Below are 19640 nucleotides of genomic sequence, written 5' to 3'. Positions count from 1 at the left end.
GCCGGTACCATAGGTGTCAGAACAAGGCGCACCAGAGCAGCTGACTGTCTCTTTTAGCAGAGCTATCACGGTAGTGACGTCAAAACCAGTGCTGGGGTAGGCTACATCAGCTGGTGTTGATTTTGGCAACTGAAAAGGAATGATGTACAAGAGGTATAACAAGACAACACTATTTGTGCCACGGCATTCCATGTTTCTAAAAAAGTCGTTTAAGGAATTGAATCACAATTAATGTGGAAGTATGGATTAAAACAGCTTGTTGGTCATCAAACTTTTGTCCTATTTAACAAACTTCCACTAACCCGATCACAGGCTCGAGGCGGCGCTGTAAGTCACTGGCTGTCGTGCTGGGTAGGATTACAGGAGTTGACAGTCGGGAATAAGGTGTAAAAGTCAGTGTCATCATTTCCTCTGAGAGTGGAGATTAACGCCTTATCATTACACCGCAGACACCGACTCAAGCACTTCACAGGCACATGAACCTTCTCTTCTTTAATCCCGTGAATGCACTGTAAAATGTACACGCACAATTCATTTGTAAAAGACAAAAGTGATTCAAACAGGTTGTTGTTTCTGTTGCTTAGTCTGGGATTAAGAACAATTATGCAAATCCATTATAAATGAGCAATTTAATAATAAGACAGTTAAAACTAATTAACTGCATGACTCCAATATACTATGCTTCTCCAGAAATGTTCATTGTGAAACTTAGACCAGAAACATGGTGAAAGAAGTTAGTAAAAAATAAAAGTAAAATACATTTTAGGACTCCAAAACTAACTAAAAATAAAAATTGCTCATTAATTTTAGTTTTAGATACATGATAGATTATAAAATCTGGGTAACACTGTATTTTGATGGTCCCTTTTGATTATAAGTAACTTTGCAACTACATGTCAACTAACTCTCATTACAGTATATGTTTACTCTCTGCTTAATCTCTGTTAACTCTTTATTATGATGCTGCATGCTCCCCAACAGACATTCTACTGACTATAAGTAACTTTAAAACTACATGCCACTTTATTCTAACCCTAACAGTATACTAATACTCTATTGAGTTAGTAGACATGTAGGTGCAACTTTACTTAGTCAACAGAATGTGTTAAAGGGACCATCAAAATAAAGTGAAACCAGAACTTAAATTCTAATCTAACCTACCCAATAAACAAACATACTAATAAAACAGCAATAACACTGGACTGCTAAAAAATGACACCTTTAAACCATTTTAAAATTATACTATTTTGTGCATTAATACTAACAAAACCAAAACGAGAAAGTGAACTAAGAGTTCAACTAAGAGTGAAAATTTGAAAGTGAAACCAAATTGATTCAGTTTTAGATGTGGCATCTAGATTAGATGTTATAATACACGTCAACATCTTCGAGGGAATCTTAAAACATTCTTCAAGCACTCAGGGTTTATGATCTTTGCTCACATACGTCACACTCAAGTAGTGAGAATAACCCGACAGAAATAAGCTTGTCTATTTATGAGGCACCCAAATGCCACAGCAACACGTCTCTTACATTTAAAAATATAGCTTTGAATGTTAAAGTTGAAATGATTTGTTACTCGATACATTGTCACATTTATTGTTTATATATTTATATCACTTTATACAGATCGTTTCACAATTAATAAACCGTAAAATAAGAGTGATCACACCAAGAACGATAACTATAATTAATAACTATATTATTATTATCATCCACTTAAATGCACAATAATGTTGTTTATTCTAAGTGCACACTGCCGTTTGTCAATGTTTTTATTGTTCATCAGCTGGAAAAAAATTGTTGTGAAAGTGATTCCAACTATATTGTTTCTCTGTGGCTTTATCGTTATCGGTGTGAACGGGCCTTTGCTGTATTAAAAGTAATCAGTTATGAAAAACTCAATTTCAGCAAAAAAGCAGATCTACAAAAGGCAATAGTGTTATTATATCCAACTCAATTCAGTTCAAATTGTGCTCTCATCCAATAGCATTAGTGCAGTTAAATTCATAACATTACTGAATATTACATTTCTTAAAGTGGCAGTGGAAAGGAACCAAAACCTTCGGAGAAAAAAAAAACACTTGAGAGAAAACAGGCTCAATTAGGGGCCAGTTTTCTTTTACAGACCCTTTTATATAGAAGACGAATAAATAACTAGACAATACACAGAGAAATTGTAAAAAACAAAGTACAAACTTTATTATTCTGTTTTTACAAAGGCACAAGCCTCTTTTCCCCAGTTTAAAAAAAAATACAATAGCTTCTCAACCAAACGGACTGACTGTCCCACATAAAGAGAAACAACAAAAATAGAAACAAAAAAAAATAGAGATGACAGACAATAAAAGAGGGAGAAGATGAGAGACAGGACAAGTCTGGAGACTGCGGAGACGGCCCAGAGGACATGTGGTGTGCCAGGACAAACGTTGAGGATTAAACACAGCCGTGTGGTTCAAAAATCACAGCGAGAAGAGCTTCGGTCGAAGAGAACATCTCTTTGAAAATAAGAGTCACTCCTCGTTATACTACAGTAAGTGCTTCAGGTTCATAAAATCACCCCCGTTTCACTCGACACACCCAACCTCTGATATGTCCTCAGGATTTTCTTACAGTGATTTTTGTGAGTAGAAAATACACAAAAAAATAGACACCCTGTGGCTTCGGTAGAGGAAATGTTCAAACGCGGGTGGGCGAAAGAGACTTTTTCGCAAAGACAAAACCGTTATTACAGACTTAACGTGAAAAAACAAAGACAGCACAAGCAGGACACTAGTCTCTGTAACCCAAGCAAACCATTATCCAAATATAAAAAGCGCGAGAAAAAAAAAAAATCGGCCAGTATAAGATCATCCCATTCTTCTGGAAGCCCTGATTCCCAGCAGTTTTTACCGCAATATGAATGACAAGGTCCACAGAGCCAGAAGGAAAAAAAACTAAATCTGTCCAGCAGCAAAAAGATTCCCTGTAATATTTCATAAGGGAAGGGGGACATGCACTCTTTCGAATGCAAAAAAAGAAGAGACACTTCTCATCTTCCTCTATGGCCAAATCTTGCCGACTTCAGCGCCGGCAACGCAATCCAAAACACAACGGTAGATTGATCTGGAATGTTTGGAAACATCAACTGCGAGAAGAGATGAACATGGGCGTGTTACGCCTCTCTCTCTCTAGCGCCATCTTCAGGGCTAAAGCTTAAGGCAGGCCTCTGTGCCTCACAGTGCACACCGAAGCTGAGTTAAGGCAAGCCACAGGCCATTGTTCGGCATGGGATACATCTCTCAGTCCCACCAGGGGCATGAAGAGTTCACAGTATCGCATGGCTTATTCCAGGTGTCTCCAATCCTGGTCCTGGAGGGCAAACGCACTGCTGAGATCCCATACAACACCTGTTTCAGGTGTGCTTAATTGGGAACGGAGCTAAACTTTGCAGGACAATGGCCTTCCAGAAGCAGGACTGGACACCCCTGGCTTATCTGGAGAGTTCAAGCAGGAGTAGCACCACCTTGCTGTCCATGTGATTATCTGTGGCGCGTACGAACGCCTGGAAATACAGGGAAACTAGAACATTCAAGCGAGCAGAGTGCATAGAGCCAGAGCGCAAGATTACGGGCTAGTCACTCTCACATACGCCGCAGAGAGCATCTGACACGACTTGGACGACGAATGGACATGACAATACTTCTGGGAGAAGAGCAAAGTGGCCACGAAGATCCTCTCAAAGGGGGGCGGGCGAGAACCAAAAGAGCTGCATAGGCTGAAATCGGGCCACGACAACCCTGGTAGTGCTATTTCCACACTTCCTTAAAAAAAAAAAAAAAAAAAGGTATGCTCATATTAGCAAATGCGCTAAAAGCGACACAAATTTCCTCGCAGGTACGAGTACCTGGCGGTTAGCTTATTCCATTCATTTGACATACAAAAGACATTAAAAAAAACTCGGCCAAAATTTTTAAATTACGACTTTAAGGACAGGACCGTTGGGGGGTGTTTGGACGCGACGGAGGGAGTGCTTCACCCTACACTAACGTGTGTACTGGGAACCCAGCCCAGTAAAGGTGAGCGACAATAAGTGCACAAAGTCCCCCCTCTTTGCGTAATTTAAAAAGTGTGCACAATACAAAGCCCCTCTGAGCAGTGGCAGTCATTGTCACGCTATTGAGAACTTGACAAATCGCCAGCAAATGGGAAACCTAGAGGCGTGTCTACGCCAAAAAAAAAACAAAAAAAACGTCAACAGAAAAGTAACATTTCCTCTAAACTTTCGGAAGCCATGGTGTGGAACAGGTTTCTGAAGTCTCATTGGCTCACAGTGATGCTTCAAGCCTCCCCAGAACGGAAAGAGGAATATGATGCAGCCAGAGCGGGATAGTGGGGCAAAGGGTTTGTTTTGAGAGATGAGACGTCCTGTAGCGCAGAAAAGGGATTCCTCCAATCAGAACACTCTACTGCCCTCTTATGGGCAGAATTTAGGAAAACAGGAAGTGATGTAGGAGAACAGGAAGTGATGAAGCAGAGGCCTGGAAGACCTGTGGCAGATTCCGACAGATTTTGTGATTCCCCTCACAAAATCGCTAACCTGGGAGCGTGCGTTGGTGAAACTAAAGACGACGGAGTATGAGTAAGAGCTGTATCATATGAATGTATCAACAAGTTACCAGTGCTATGGAGTTATAGTGTACTGTGCAAGTATACATAAACGTGCTCGTTCTGTTTTTGCGGCACATTTCCTGTAAACTTTCCTTTTTTTCCTTTCAGTTTTTGTTTAGTTTTACCCCCCCCCCCCCCCTTTCAAGAAACCTTCAAGTCATTGAGTCTGTGAGTCCCATATGCGAGTGTAAAGAAGACAGCGACAGGAAGAGAGGAGAGAGAAAGAAAGAGTATTTCTGCGGAGGCCCTTCCACAGACCCCCTCACCCCTTTTCGAGACCCCTGTTACATGTGGGGCGGATATGGGGATGGGGGTGACCGGGGCAGTTAACAGTCCTCAGATCCTTCGTTGTCAGAGGCAGTGTCGGAGTCTCCGGTGTCTGTGAGGACGCGGCCCGGGGTGACGATGACCGCCCGACGCTTTTCCTCCTCGGGCACGACCATCCTGTCCTGCGTGCCTTCGATGTGCTGGATGGCCTGCGGGAAAACAGGACAAAACTGTTAAGGTGACTTTGGCAACTAAACAGCCAAAAACATAATAAATCAAAGTTCTGTTCAGTTGCTTGTTATGATCTAAAACGGGCCAGACTAGTTGAGGTGTGAAGCTGCACAGAATGTAATAGAGCACTGCAGGAGTGATGTATTTTTGTAGACCAAATCCCCAGAAACGAAGCACCGCCGATTCAATCATCCCAAAGTCAATGGGTTTTTGGTTAAATGCCTGAAATACGGTCTGTGGTTAACAGAAGCTGGAGCACAGGGCAGCCACTTTTGCTGTGGCGCCCGGGGAGTGATTGAGGTGCCTTGCTCAAGGGCACCTCAGTCATTTCCGGCCAGTATTGAGAATCAAACCCACAACCTTCAGGTTACCAGTCTGACTCTCTAACCATTAGGCCACGACTGGCCCCAAGTCTTTAAATAAAGACTGAAAGAGTTGGAAGCCTAGTAAAGGTGACGCTGAAGTCATTCGATTGCAGTGTAGTACGATTTAGCAAATGTTTAAATACGATTGCATTTAGGCTTCAAAATTCATAAAAGTTGTGTTCATTTGAGAATATTATCAAGATGAACAAAAAAAAATGCAAGAATCATAAAGTTTTGTTGATCACAGATCTTATTTTCTGCAATAATCCAAAGGCCAATGGAAATATCCTATTGGGTTTTTGTCAAGGGAACAAGGGTGATAAGTTGGCCAACAAATATACGTCATCACTACAGCGCTCTATTAGGCCTCAAAGACACGTCAATTGGTGCCATTCCCACACTCTCTCAAAAAAACAAGACTTTTACACTTAAATTAGCAAGTGTACTACATGAAATAGATAAACTGGTCAGCATCACTTGCTGAGTGGAATATTCCTGTTATTATCCATGATCTGTAGGGCTCAGTTTTTTTGTGAGGTTTACAATGGTTATGTGCAATAAAGACTAAAAGAAGATAAAATAGATTAACAGATATTCAACAAATAAACATACTGACTCTACTAAAAAGCAGCAAGACTGCGTTCAGTCACTGCCATTTTTTTTTTTTTTGGAATCACTGAACTACTTTTAGACAGACAAATTGTTTAGATTGTTCATACAATCCAGCTGAAAATGAGTCATAAATATATAGTTTTGTACATCCTTAAGCCCCCGATATACTTAAAGGGTAAGTTCGGCGTTTTACAAGTAAAGCCCTGTTTTAAGATCGTTTCTGATGAAATCGAACGGTTAAGATTAAAATTTGGACACATGCTGCTGTCCCGAGAATTTTAGGTTTTTGTGTTAGCACCCCCCCACCTATACAATGGTTTCATAGGGGCACTGGAACAATCATTCATATAAACGCATTAAACTTTAGTTTACAAAGACGTGAAACTCACCGAGTGGTCTGGGGTGTTCACTGATATGCTCACGCAAAAATCGCTGCATAAGAAGCTTTCCAACAGGTGTTTTACCATTCGTTGTAAAACTGTGGACCTATTTTTCCAACGCCTCACAACCGGACATTCTTCCAAAAACTACGATAAAACCTGTTGGAAAGCTTCTTTTGCTGTGATTTTTGCGTGAGCATATCAGTGAACACCCCAGACCACTCGGTGAGTTTCACGTCTTTGTAAACTAAAGTTTAAGACGTTTATATGAATGATTGTTCCAGTGCCCCTATGAAACGATTGTATAGGTGGGGGGGTGCTAACACAAAAACCTAAAATTCTCGGGACAGCAGCATGTGACCAATTTTAATCTTAACCGTTCGATTTCATCAGAAACGATCTTAAAACAGGGCTTTACTTGTAAAACGCCGAACTTACCCTTTAAAGCGAAAACATTTTCTGATTAAAAAAAATTGTGGTTCATAATGGATTTTTTTTTTTTTTTTAAAGCTCCAGGTTTTCTCTGCTTGTTTGTAGCGCTGCACTCACTTTTAAATGGATTCGGGTGCCGTTCCTTAGTGTCTGTGAAAACATATATGGCCAATAAGCCACATATAAGTAGTTAAATCTCATTCATGACTTTTTCCTGGAGCTGGGTAGACATGCGTTTTACCTGCACAATGGTGTCCAAGTTCTGTCGTGATGTGGATGCTGCGTTGATCACGGAGGCGGGGCCCATGGTAACCACGGTGACATGATGGGGAGGGGGGGGCGGCGCAGGGGCGGGGACGATTACTGTGGCGTGATGAGTGGGTGCAGGCGGCGTGGAAGGAGAAAACACCTGACGAATAAAGCAGGACAACAAATTAAGGAACAAAGAACCTACACTTTATTCATGCATACATTTGCTTTCTTATATTTTTATGGTCTTATTGTGCACAATTCAGCAGTGCTCATTTAAGAGGAAAACAAATCTTACACTAGCTTAAAAGTTTGGGTCAGTAAGATTTTTTTGTTTTTGAAGGACGTCTCTTATGCACACCAAGACTGCATTTGTTTTATGAAATATAATTACAACTTAAAATCATATATTGTAAAGTGTAATTTATTCATGTGATCAAAGCTGAATTTTCAGCATCATTACTCCAGTCTTCAGTGTCACATGATCCTTCAGAAATCATTCTAATATGCTGATTTGATGCTCAAGAAACATTTCGGATTGAGATATTTTTAAGGACTCTTTGCTGAATAGAAAGTTCAAAAGAACGGCATTTATTTGAAACAAATTTTTTATAATGTTGTAAAAACTGTCACTTTTTATGATTTTTTTTGTGTCCATTCTGAATAAAAGTACTAATTTTAGAATCTCACTGACCCAAAACTTTTCAACAATACTGTAAAATATTTCTCGGTTCACATAAAAACAATACTAAAAAATGACAACAATAATATTACATGATGGGTAAAATGAAGTCCCGCCCTACATTATTATATGAATATTGCGTCACTCAGAAATCGGTCACGTTACAGAAGTTAAATGGCTTGCTCAATGTCATTTGATGTGGTCTTTAACTCTTCTAATGCCCTCTAGTGGATCATCACATCAGATCAACTCAAGTTGACAAGCTGCATTGCCTCTCTTTTATTCTGTACTTGAATGACGGTTAGTCTGTCGGTCAGTGTTAGTGTATCAGTGATATGAGCGAGAAAGCGAGTCTGTCTGACCAGCGGGCTGCGAGCAGGGGTGCTGGTCTCTTTTCCCAGCTGTTCCTGCTGATGCTGTTGGAGGCGGAGCAGAGTTTGCGACTGCACATGCTGTTCCTGGACCTGCTGTGCGATCACCTTTAGCTTCTCAGGGTACAAGTGGGCATCCAACGAACGGATCTAACAGAAACACAGAGACCCTCGGTCAGCACATATCTAGAAGGTATAGGGTATAGAGCAGTGTTTCCTCTTAATACGTTTTTTCTTTTTTTGCCTGCGGAAGTTTCTTCAGCGAGTTTCATGGATAGCAGCAGAGATTGGGGTTTAATTTGCACTTCAAGTGGGATGTTCAGAAACGATTCGTGCTCTCAGGGGAGTTGTGCACCTTCTGTGAAAACTCATTAAATATGCAAAGACTAAAGCAAGCTAATTTTAGCGAACCGATGCAGCAAAAGAAAAGTTTGATAACGGATGTCACAGATGACAACTCTACAGCACCGGGCCACGATCAATACAGATACGAAAGAGATCAAAACTTTTAGTGACGGATCAAACTGCACCTAATGAGTTCTATTGAAATTTGTCAAATACCAATGACAAAAATCTATTATGAACGAGAACACCCTATGTAATGGGAGATGGCATACAGGTGAAACTCAAAAAATGTGAAAATCGTGCAACAGTTTTTCAGTAATTGAAATTAAAAGGTGAAACTAATATATTTAGTATATATAACTATATACATATGCTTGATTATACTTTTCAGAGGGCCGACATTTCTGTATTTAAAATCCTTTTTTTTATTGATTTCATGTAATATTCAAATGTTCTGAGATTTTGAATTTGGGGTTTTCATAAGCTGTAAGCCATACTCATCCAAATTATAACATTTGCACAATATTCAAATTTTTCGAGTTTCACCTGTATGATCAAAAATAAGCTAAAATGTGTTTACAATTAATTTATGACTTCATAAATCCCTACAATTTTCTTGAGCATATCCTTGTTTAAATTTTAGCCAATAAGATTGCAGATATCTATATGTGTGTGTTTGTGTGTGTGTCTGTGCGTATTTCATGCTATACATCTATCTTTCTATCCATCTGCATATGTCTATCCATCTGTCTATCTATCCATCCATCTATGCATATTTCTATCTATCACATATTTATATACAGAGAACGATAGAGAGTATTATTTTAAATTAACAAAAACATACACACACACACAGGTATATGATAACCATATAATAAGATAGGTATCTATTTATAAAACAACAATAAAAACCACCAACACTAGCTGATTTTTTTTTTTTTTACTTGACCGCTACGGTAAAAATAGTCCAATAAGTTGCCACATGTACTAATTCAGACTGATACAGATGAAGTGAAAGTGACGTGACGCCAAGTATGGTTTCCCATAATCTGAATTTGTGCCCTGCATTTCACCCATCCAAGTGCACACACACAGCAGTGAATATTGAACACGCGCACACATATACACAGCAGTGAATATTGAACACACACACACACACTGTGAACACACACCCGTAAGCAGTGCATGTTCACCGTGTGCTCAGTGTGTGTTTGCTGCTTAAGATAAAACTTAAGCAACAAACATTGCCCAATACTGATATGGCCACAGATATACCTGTTCTTCCAGCATCATGCGAACAGAGCGCTCTTTATCCAGCTGTTGTCTGAGTTCAATCATCTCTCTCCGCAGATCCTCCACCTTCTCCTCCTCCAGAATATCTGGGGATCCGATCCCTTCATCTTTCTCCTCGGCGCGCCTCCTCTTCGGAGACGAGCCGCTGAACTCCTTCTGAGGGCAGGAAGAGGAAAAGGTGAGACGGCAGGAAGGAAAGTGTGTGAGAGAGAGAGAGAGAGGAGTGAAGATACAGGACATGCAGTGGAGAAGACGGTTTCACGAGCTTCACCTGTATGTAGCGTTTGAGTTGGGTGTTTTGTTGCAGCAGCCGTGTCTTCTCCTGCTCCAGAGAGAAGATGTATTCAGCCGTCTGCTGTAAGATGGCAGCCTGAGAAAGAGAAAGAGATCACATTACATACATGTACTGGTAAGATGTGAAGGATGCTAGAAGTACGCTACCATTCATAAGTTTGGGGTCGGCAAGAATTAATAGTTTTATCCAGCAAGAATGCTTTAAGAATGAGTTGATTGATCAAAAAAAGACAGTTGTTAGAAAATGTCTTTCTTCAATCCATCAAAATAGCCTGGAAAAAAGGTTACCACAAAATATGAAGCAGCACAACTGTTTTCAACATTGATAATAATCAGAAATGTTTCTTGACATCATCATATTAGAATGATTTCTAAGGATCATGTGACACTGAAGACTGGAGTAATGATGCTGAAAATACAGCTTTGATCATAGGAATAAATTACATTTTACTATATATATGTATATATTCACATAGAAAAACTGTTATTTTAAATTGTAATAATATTACAAAATGTTACTGTATCTTTTATCAAATAAATGCAGCCTTGGTGAACAGGAGACTTCTTTCAAAAACACACACACAAAAAAACTTGATTAAAATAAAATTAAAATTAAAATAAAAAAAATTTGCTGGCCCATACGCTGAGATCAAATCTAGATTTAAATGAGAATGTTTGCTAACCGTTCACCCCAAAAATGAACATTGTCATTACTTGAATGCTCAGGCAAACCTGTTTAACCTTAATCAGAAAATAATGTTCATGCAGACCTTTCCAATGCAATTAAGCAGACAGGAAGGTCAGCAATAAATAATGACTTAAATTTCAGTCCGTTTAAAAAGAAAACCTATCTTAAGGGTTCAAAAGACATGAATGGACCACATATTCACTGAAAAACATCCGCAGTAGAAGTGCCACTAGTTTTGAAAGGTCTCTCAAAAGATATAACTCTTAAAAATGATTCACTTTAAAATCAATCAAATCAAAAGCATTGTAAGCCGAGATAATCGTAGAGACCATTGGTGGCAATGGCTCACAAAACTGTTCTGAATGATTCATTCAAACATTGGACTGATCTGATTTAGCTCAATGACTCAAAACATTTCAAACAACTATCAGATGTCTTCAGAAGTGTTTGCAATTTAGCATTGTAAGTGATATGGACTGCTTTCCAATCCTTGATTAAAGCTTAAAACTCATTTGCGTTTGGAACAACATGAGGGTGAATAAAAGTATTGTCATTTCTGAGAGAACTACTCATTGAGATCAGCACTTGATTTTTCCACTCTCCCCAGATTGTCGGACTCACCTTGCTTAGCTTTTCTCCGTCGCTATGCGGGATGAGCGTTTTCAGCGACTGGAAGCCAGCGTTGATGCTCTGCATGCGCCGGCGCTCATTACTGTTGGCGATTTCCCGCCGAATACGCCGTTCCTGGTCCCGCGCCGTCTCTGGTGTGAGGGGAATGTTTGCTAAGCTGTGAAGAAGAAATGTTATACTGCACTTTAGTCTTCAAATGAATGAAAAGGTATAAATACTACATGAAAATTAAAAGGTATAAACATTACATTTAACCTGTTAACCGTTTCGAGCATAGATAAATGGTGAATGCTTTGGACTCTTTTTAAAGAAGACACTCGGCAGATTATTGCAGAAGTGAAAGTACTTTAAAAAAAATGGAAGTGTAGAAAGAATGATACCCCTGGTTTCACAGACAAGGCTTAAGTCTAGTCCCAGACAAAAATGCATGTTTAAGCTGTTTTAACTGAAAACATCTTGCACTGATATATATTAAAATATTTCAGCATTGTTTTGTCTCCACATCAGTAATGTTTTTTTCTAAGGCACGTTTATAAAAGCCACTTAAATGCCTTAATTGAACTAAGGTCTAATCCTGGCTTATTCTAAGTCCTGTCTGTGGAACCAGGCCATGGAAGTCTATGGTTACTTTAATGCAAATGTACTCAAATGAAACATTTATAATTTAATACAAAATATATATTTTGCAAAGTAATTTGAACTGGAAAATTGCTACAAAATAAGCAATATGACTAACCAAGTTCTGTTACAAATTTAAAGTTGATGTCACAAAAACAGAGCTCAGAAAACTCTCAGATTTCATCAAAAATATCTTCATTTGTGTCCCGAAGATGAAACGAAAGTCATACGGGTTTGGAACGACAAGTGGGTGAGTAAATGACAACTGGATTTACATTTTTGGGTGAACTAACCCTTTAATTAATGAGGTCATAAAGCACTTAAAGAAATTGTAGTTTGATTACTATGAACATTATGTTATTTAAATAATGCTATAATTTACTTCAAAGAATACCATGGCAACACCAATAGTGGTATTACAATGTTATTGTTTTTATTTTTATTTTATAAAATAATTCCTTTTGTAAAGGAAACCAGTCAAAATGTTTTGTTTTGGAATTATATTTAAACACTGATTTAATAAAAGTTGAATAGAGTTATAGGATTTCTTTGAACATTCTAACATAACATTTTATTTTTATTTTTCCTTGCTTACATCCCTAAAAAAGAACGCAACATAAAGATTATAAGAGTGTGAAGTAATAAATACTGACTTTCAATAAAAGTTGAATAAATGTAAAAATAAAATAAAAATTAATGCGTTCTGCTTACATCCCTAAAACAAGTGCAAAACAGTGTGAAGTAGAAAATATTGACTTTCCTGAATGCGCATTCAAGTCCATTGTCTCTAAACTCAAGCCCCTGGAAATCTCTGCCTCACACGATCACACGCGTGCTTTGGTCGAGGAAATCAAACCCTAATTGAACTTCCTCCATGTCTGGGCATCTCACGGGGTATCTCTGGAAAGCCTCTCTTATCAACAGCGCCTCAGCTGCGTGAGGACAAACACGGGGAACAATTGTGCAGGAGCACATGAGGGGAGAGAGAGGTTTCCCTGCTCGCTTCCTTACGTCCAAGCGGCTCAAAACCCGGCAAACAGATCCCATGCCAAAATCACAACAAGAGCCAATAGTGGAACAAGAGATACGGTCACAGATCAGCCGTTTCCAGCCGTACACATGAATGTGACCCAGCTTCTTTTATGCATGAAAATGAAACGGTCAGAAGAGAATTTTGATTTCAGTACGAGGCGAGAGAACTTGCACTGGTATAATTAAAACTTCCATTACAAAGCAATATGCAAAACTAGCGATAAAATATAGAATTAAAATAGTTTATTAAAAATAAATTAATATATAATAATAATGTATTCCTTTACAACAATAATAATTTCAATTCATGATTTCATCATACAATAATAGCAGTGATATGACAAGATTGAATTCCTAAAATAGTACTGAGCACTACTCATCTGTCTGTGTGTTTTAAATCACAACACAAATTAAATGCTCTAATAACAATAATAATTTAATGCATCCCTCAGTTTAAACTGGACTTTGTTTTGAGACCGCTTTGAAATTATGTGAAGGAATAATTGCCTTTGCTTGACAACTTAAACCAAAAATAAAAATAATAAAATCGCCAGTGTACTAGATATACTTTAACTACAGCATAATTTCACCACCATAATAACATGTATTAATGCTTTGTCTTGTTTTGGTGACTTTTTAACAGTCTGTCAAGGGTCTACAGATGAAAATAGTATTTGTGTCAAATTCTGGCACATTTACATCCATGTTTATTAATGTGCACTGTCCCTGTAAACAAATAAACAAACAAAGGGTAAACATGTAGGTTACTATCTTGGTGTTGTGTGGACTTTTGTATAAATAATTGTGTATTATTTGTACCTTGGAAGCCTTCATTATCTATTGAAGAAACATGGAATTACCTGTAAAAAGAGCTGCAAAGTTCACCGTGAACAACGACCCCTTTGAAGACATCATATGTAAGCCAATTGACATCGCCTGAAAAAACTACAATTCCCAGAACGCCCTGCGCTAATCGGTTCACTGGTCCCGCCCCCTTTTGAGAATGGATCGCAGATGTGTTGACGGGGCCTTCCTTCAACAGCATACACACCCCCTTATTAAAATAACACCAGTTATTAATTTACTAACCTCTAAATACCTCACATTTAATTCACAGTGGGCCAAAACTAAAATATCAAGCGAGATAACGAACATAGTCGCTGGCCTAAATAAAAAACATCGTGTTCACAGCTGACACGGTCCGCCATTACAACAATGCGCCTCGCTCTCGCGCTTCCTCCGTCCATGCGGCAGCAGCGACGCAGAGTCCAAATATCATCTGATCTCTCTCACAGCGCGCGCACGGCGAGATTTCTGGCCCGTTATGCCTATTTCAACCTCATATCGGAGACAATCGTGAGCAATGGCAGTCTGGATACGTTTAACACTTAATTGCATTGAAAAACAGACGACGCCAAATGCACGAGCCACAAGCATGGCCGCACTGCCCACAATAACTTAAGCCCCGAAAACACACACCAGAACACGCGAACTTCAACCCAAACATACTTTTACCCTGTTAACCTCTATGCATGACGACTGATTCATGGGTGTAAAGAAATATGCGCGGTTTCTAACATTAAACACGCGCGCGAGATCAGCAGCGTGGTGTGTGTGCATGCAACCACGTGGTTTGTGTTTGTTAGACACAAAATGTATCGATTTCGCCGAGATATTACACCGGTAACACTGACCTGACAAGCCAAGGGGGTTTCATAGACCCCCAGAAGATGAATTAAATTTAGAAAACCGAGTCTCGCGCGGGTAACGTACTGTCTAAACCCACTAGATGGGCGCATGTACACAATAACACAGAAATCATGCGTGCATGTTACTCTAGTAGTTAGTACTGCCGCTGTTGGCGCGCGATTAAACAATCGCGCACATATGTGTGCGTTTCGAGAGCCATGATTTTAAAGAGGGTCTCACGTACCTGCACAAGCCCCCTATGACTTCTTTCTCGGTTTTCCTGAAATGTTGCAAGGAGGGCACCTTCTGAGCTGGTACCATGAAATACTCCATGCTTCCCCTCTTCTCTCCAGCTCTGGCTCCTCGATTCTTCTTGTACTTTATTGATTTAAAAAACAAAACCGTCTATTTGTCATTTAATAAGAAGCGTGTTCTGCTGATTTCGGGCATGAGCGCGTGAGATGAGTGTTGAGTTGTAAGGTTACTCTACTCTTCCAGCTGATGGGGTTCCCTCGTAGTGTGTGTGGCGCTCGCTTGCTCTCTTTCCCTCCCTCCTTCTGCATGTGTGCGTGTGTGTGTGTTTGCAGCTGATCGGATGTCTTTCAAGGCGGGAAACAGCTGGTAGGAATCACACACAGCACTGCACTACCAAAAAGCCTCCTTCCGCCGAACGGGAGGACTTGCATGTAAACAAAGGAGTATTGCAACAGAGACCATATTATTCTCCAGTAATCAGCTGGACTGTTTCACGCTTATTGCATGACAGAAAGCGCACTGTAATACACCCATTTAAATGCATTTAAATATCTGCCTCATGCGCGCATTTCTATTGTGCATATCCAAAATGCATTATTGCTTCGCTCACTCACGTAATATTATATATATATATATATATATATATATATATATATATATATATATATATATATATATATAAATATGTTGTTTTATGTGTGAACTATATGCATCAAAGCACCATAATGCTTATGTTAAGATTGTGATGTGGATTTAATAAATCAGTCAGTGCATGTATTAGTAAGTGAGCTTTTTATAGCGAAATCAATGCATGAATATTCAATTATTAATATATGTCTTGCATTGCCCACATATCTTAAATAAACAGTTTTATTTTTGTATTTGAAAGCACGATCCTGAAATGCCAACGCACTGTGCAGAATGCTGTATTGTTAAAATGATCAGTGCTTGTAAAATAGGGTTATCATTTTTTTAAGCGAGCTTTTATAGCTAATAAAGAACTTAATGTAAAATGTCTACGCATTAAAATATTATGATATTAATATATGAGCCTATTTTATCTGGCTCAGTTGCAAAAGATTATTTCCTTTGGTAAGCGCGCGTCATATTTGAAAACGAATGTAAACATGTTTAAAAGAATCACTGCACAATGCAATTGTAAATGGATGATGCTCTTGCTCTCGGTCTGTTCTATCGCTCAGTGAATGTGAAGGCTGGTTTTCTTTGACTGGGGGGGTGGGGGGGGGCATGCGGGATCAGCTGACATTGCTGGCAGGAGGAGAGAGAAGAGAGAGGGCTGACACTCAAACACCATTTTGGGTGCATGAAAGTTGTAGCTGTAGGAGGAGGAAGAGGAGTTACCTAATCGCTTACTCGGTAAGCGCAAATCACACACACAGACAAAATGGGAGCGGTCATGAAGAACCCGGAAATGTGCTTTACTGTGTTACATGCTGAGGGCGAGAACGCGGACGCGCACGAACACGCGTGCACGAGACAAGGGATATCACAGTTTCCTTGCAACTGCATAATATTTCCACTTTTTACGTGTTTTATATAAAATATACATAATTATACATGCTATTTTATACATAATAATATTGTAAAATAACATTTGTATTAAAATAAAAATATTTGTATTATAATAAAAAATATAAATTAAAATTAATCTAAAAAAGATCTAAGTTTGGAAACATTACTATTTTTAATGTTTTTGAAAGTCTCTTATGCTCGTCAAGCCTGCATTTATTTGATCAAAAATACAGTTTTTTTAAAAAATATTTTAAAATATTATTACAATTAAAAATAATGGTTTTCTATTTTAAATAAATAAATCTAATTTATTTATGTGATGTATAAAGCTGAATTTTCAGCTCCGGTCTTTAGTGTCACATGACCTTTCAGAAATAATATGATGATTTAATGCTCAGTTATTATCAATGTTGGAAACAGTTGTGCTGTTGTGTTTGTGGAAACTGATACTTTTTCAGAATTCATTGATGAATAAAAAGTTAAAAAGAACAGCATTTATTCGAAATATAAATCTTTACTATCACCTTTTTTGAAAATCAATTTAAAACCCTTGCTGAATAAAAGTATTAATTCCTTAAAAGAAAAAAGAAAATTACTGACCCAAAACTTTTGAATGGTATAGTATATTATTACCAAAGTTTTTTTTTATTTTAAATAAATGCTGTTTTTTTTTGTTTCTGTTTTTTATTTTTTATTCATCAAAGAATCCTGAAAAAAGTTTCAGAGGTTATAAAAAAAATATTAAGCAATATTAAACTGTTTCCAACATTGACAATAAATCATAATTTTATAATGATTTCTGAAGGATCAGGTGATACTGAAGACTGGAGTAATGATGCTGAAAATCAGCTTTTGATCACAGGAATACATTACATTTTACAGTAGCTATATGAGGAAATCATTATTTTAAATTGTGATAATATTTCACAATTTTACTGTATATTGTATATGTATACCGTATATTTTCTGTATATTTGATTTAAAAAAAATGTAGCTTTGGTGAGCAGAAGCATTAAAACAAAAAAATATTAAAAATAGTAATGTTTCCAAACGTTTGACCGGTACTATATATATATATATATATATATATATATATATATATATATATATATATATATTGCATAATTATGCATAAAATCTGATTAGATTTTAGGTTTAGGAAACCCAATGTACAAACACACACTGTAAAAAGTGACTTTGAGGAACTTTATCGGACTTTTGTTGGTGTAGCCTAATGTAGTCAGATTGGTTCTGACATATTAAATCAAATTTCTTGACTTAAATAATGCCTAAATTATATAAATATATATTAGATATTATCATATGAAACACATTTTATGCAGCTGACAAAACATTATTCAAATGCCTTGAAATCTGTCAAGCATTTGAGAAAGACATAAAAGAAATGAAGAGAATATGAAATATTTTAAATAAAAGATAGAAGCTTGCTAATTTATTTACTATATAAAGATATATATATATATATATATATATATATATATATATATATATATATATATATATATATATATTTTATTTTTTATTTTATTTTTTTTTTTTTTATTTTAACAATAAATCAACATTATTGTAATACATTAAAACTGCTGCTTATTGAGAGATTAATATTTGATATGTATTATTTATTTATTTTTTTGCTTTTACTCAATGCTGTTTTATGGAGCTCATGTTGAGTAGCAGTGCAGCTTTAGGCAGGTGCCATCTAGTGGTCATCTAGTTCAGCTCTACTACAATTAAAACTGATTTTGGGAATGCATACACAAGAGGTATATTTTCAGAAGAAAATATGAATTAACAAGGGTAAAATAAATAAATTAATCTAACTAATTTTAAACCATTAAGATGAGAATCTGATGTAAGCCCAATATCATAGTCCAACTGTAATGGACATGGAATTTGAAGATAATAATAAAGATAGTTAACAAAATGTATGTAAATGAAAATTCAAACCCTTGTCATGATATAGCGTGCATGGTCTATACTTAAAAATAAAAGGCCCATCAGTATCCTTTCAGCTCAAATCCAATACTTCAATTTATCTGCTAGAAGAAACCTCAGCAAGTGCACATGCAGGCGCAAATAACACACACACACACACACACACACACACACACACACACACACACACACACACACACACACACACACACACACACACACACACACACGGGCACGCACGGGCACGCACGCACGCACGCACGCACGCACGCACACACACACACACACACACACACACACACACACACACACACACACACACACACACACACACACACTGTAAAAAAAAGTGACTGAGAAACCTTATCTGAATACCTAAAATGACGTTTGTTGTCCTAATATAGTTAGATTTAACTATAATTTGACGAATTCAGACATATTAAATAAAATACTCTGACTTAAATAATAGCCTACCTAAATTAAAAATCAAAATCAATAAATTGCACATGCAGCTGACAAAAAAATTCAATGTAATTTACACGTAAATAGGCCTTTATTTTTGAATTTTGAATTTGAGGCATTTTGATTTTAATTTAATTTTTCATTTAATATTACATTTCGATATGAATATCAGTATCATTATACAATTAGTTCTACATTTGTTATTATAATTTTGTATTAGATTTTTATAGAAAACATGTAGAAAATATTATTTACCTATTATAAAATAATGATTTGTTATTTTATTAGACATGATCATCATATATTTGCTCATTTTTGATGTAATATAACACCAATAAAGAAACAAAGAGTGTGCGTTTTAATATATATTATGAATTATCTGAAAGAAATTAATTAAGAGCGTCCACTATGCTTGACCAAAATGAATAGATCTAAGGAAAAGGGTCTAAGGAGGTAATGTTTATTAAAGCTTCGGCGATAAAAAAAAGCTTTATTACCATGCCAATAAAAATCTTGAGAGCGCTGGAGGGAGGGAGTGGAGTTAGCTTGGATGTGAGCCCAGGCCGGCCTCCTCCTCCTCGGCTTGTCTGGATGGGGCGGAGCAGC

At 37.4% G+C, this 19640-nt stretch overlaps 1 protein-coding gene and 1 long non-coding RNA gene across 12 annotated transcripts; both read right to left on the bottom strand.

Moving 5' to 3' along the window:
• Positions 1–479: 479 nt before the first annotated feature.
• On the bottom strand, positions 480–969 carry LOC143722326 (uncharacterized). The gene is made up of 2 exons (XR_013196864.1): positions 906–969; positions 480–509 (listed from the first exon to the last, which is right to left on the bottom strand). It is a non-coding gene; the product is annotated as an uncharacterized LOC143722326 (long non-coding RNA).
• Positions 970–2177: 1208 nt separating this feature from the next.
• Positions 2178–15578, bottom strand: tfap4 (transcription factor AP-4 (activating enhancer binding protein 4)). 11 transcript variants are annotated; one of them, XM_077213707.1, is made up of 8 exons: positions 15073–15493; positions 11481–11646; positions 10149–10247; positions 9860–10033; positions 8231–8389; positions 7179–7346; positions 7055–7087; positions 2178–5126 (listed from the first exon to the last, which is right to left on the bottom strand). In XM_077213707.1, the coding sequence occupies exons 1-8, from the start codon at positions 15159–15161 to the stop codon at positions 4977–4979; spliced, it is 1038 nt and encodes a 345-aa protein (XP_077069822.1). In that variant the 5' UTR covers positions 15162–15493; the 3' UTR covers positions 2178–4976. The 11 variants fall into 11 exon arrangements, with proteins under 11 accessions (XP_077069822.1, XP_077069823.1, XP_077069820.1 ...); XM_077213708.1 differs by having other exon boundaries at positions 9860–10030; positions 15073–15378; XM_077213705.1 differs by lacking the exon at positions 15073–15493 and adding an exon at positions 14000–14594.
• Between the last annotated feature and the right edge of the window lie 4062 nt (positions 15579–19640).

The sequence above is a fragment of the Siphateles boraxobius genome, unplaced genomic scaffold, assembly GCF_051911475.1.
Source record: "Siphateles boraxobius isolate OS27281-9 unplaced genomic scaffold, OSU_SipBor_1 66, whole genome shotgun sequence".
Lineage (NCBI taxonomy): Eukaryota > Metazoa > Chordata > Actinopteri > Cypriniformes > Leuciscidae > Siphateles > Siphateles boraxobius.
This window is presented reverse-complemented; position numbering and strand designations above follow the sequence as displayed.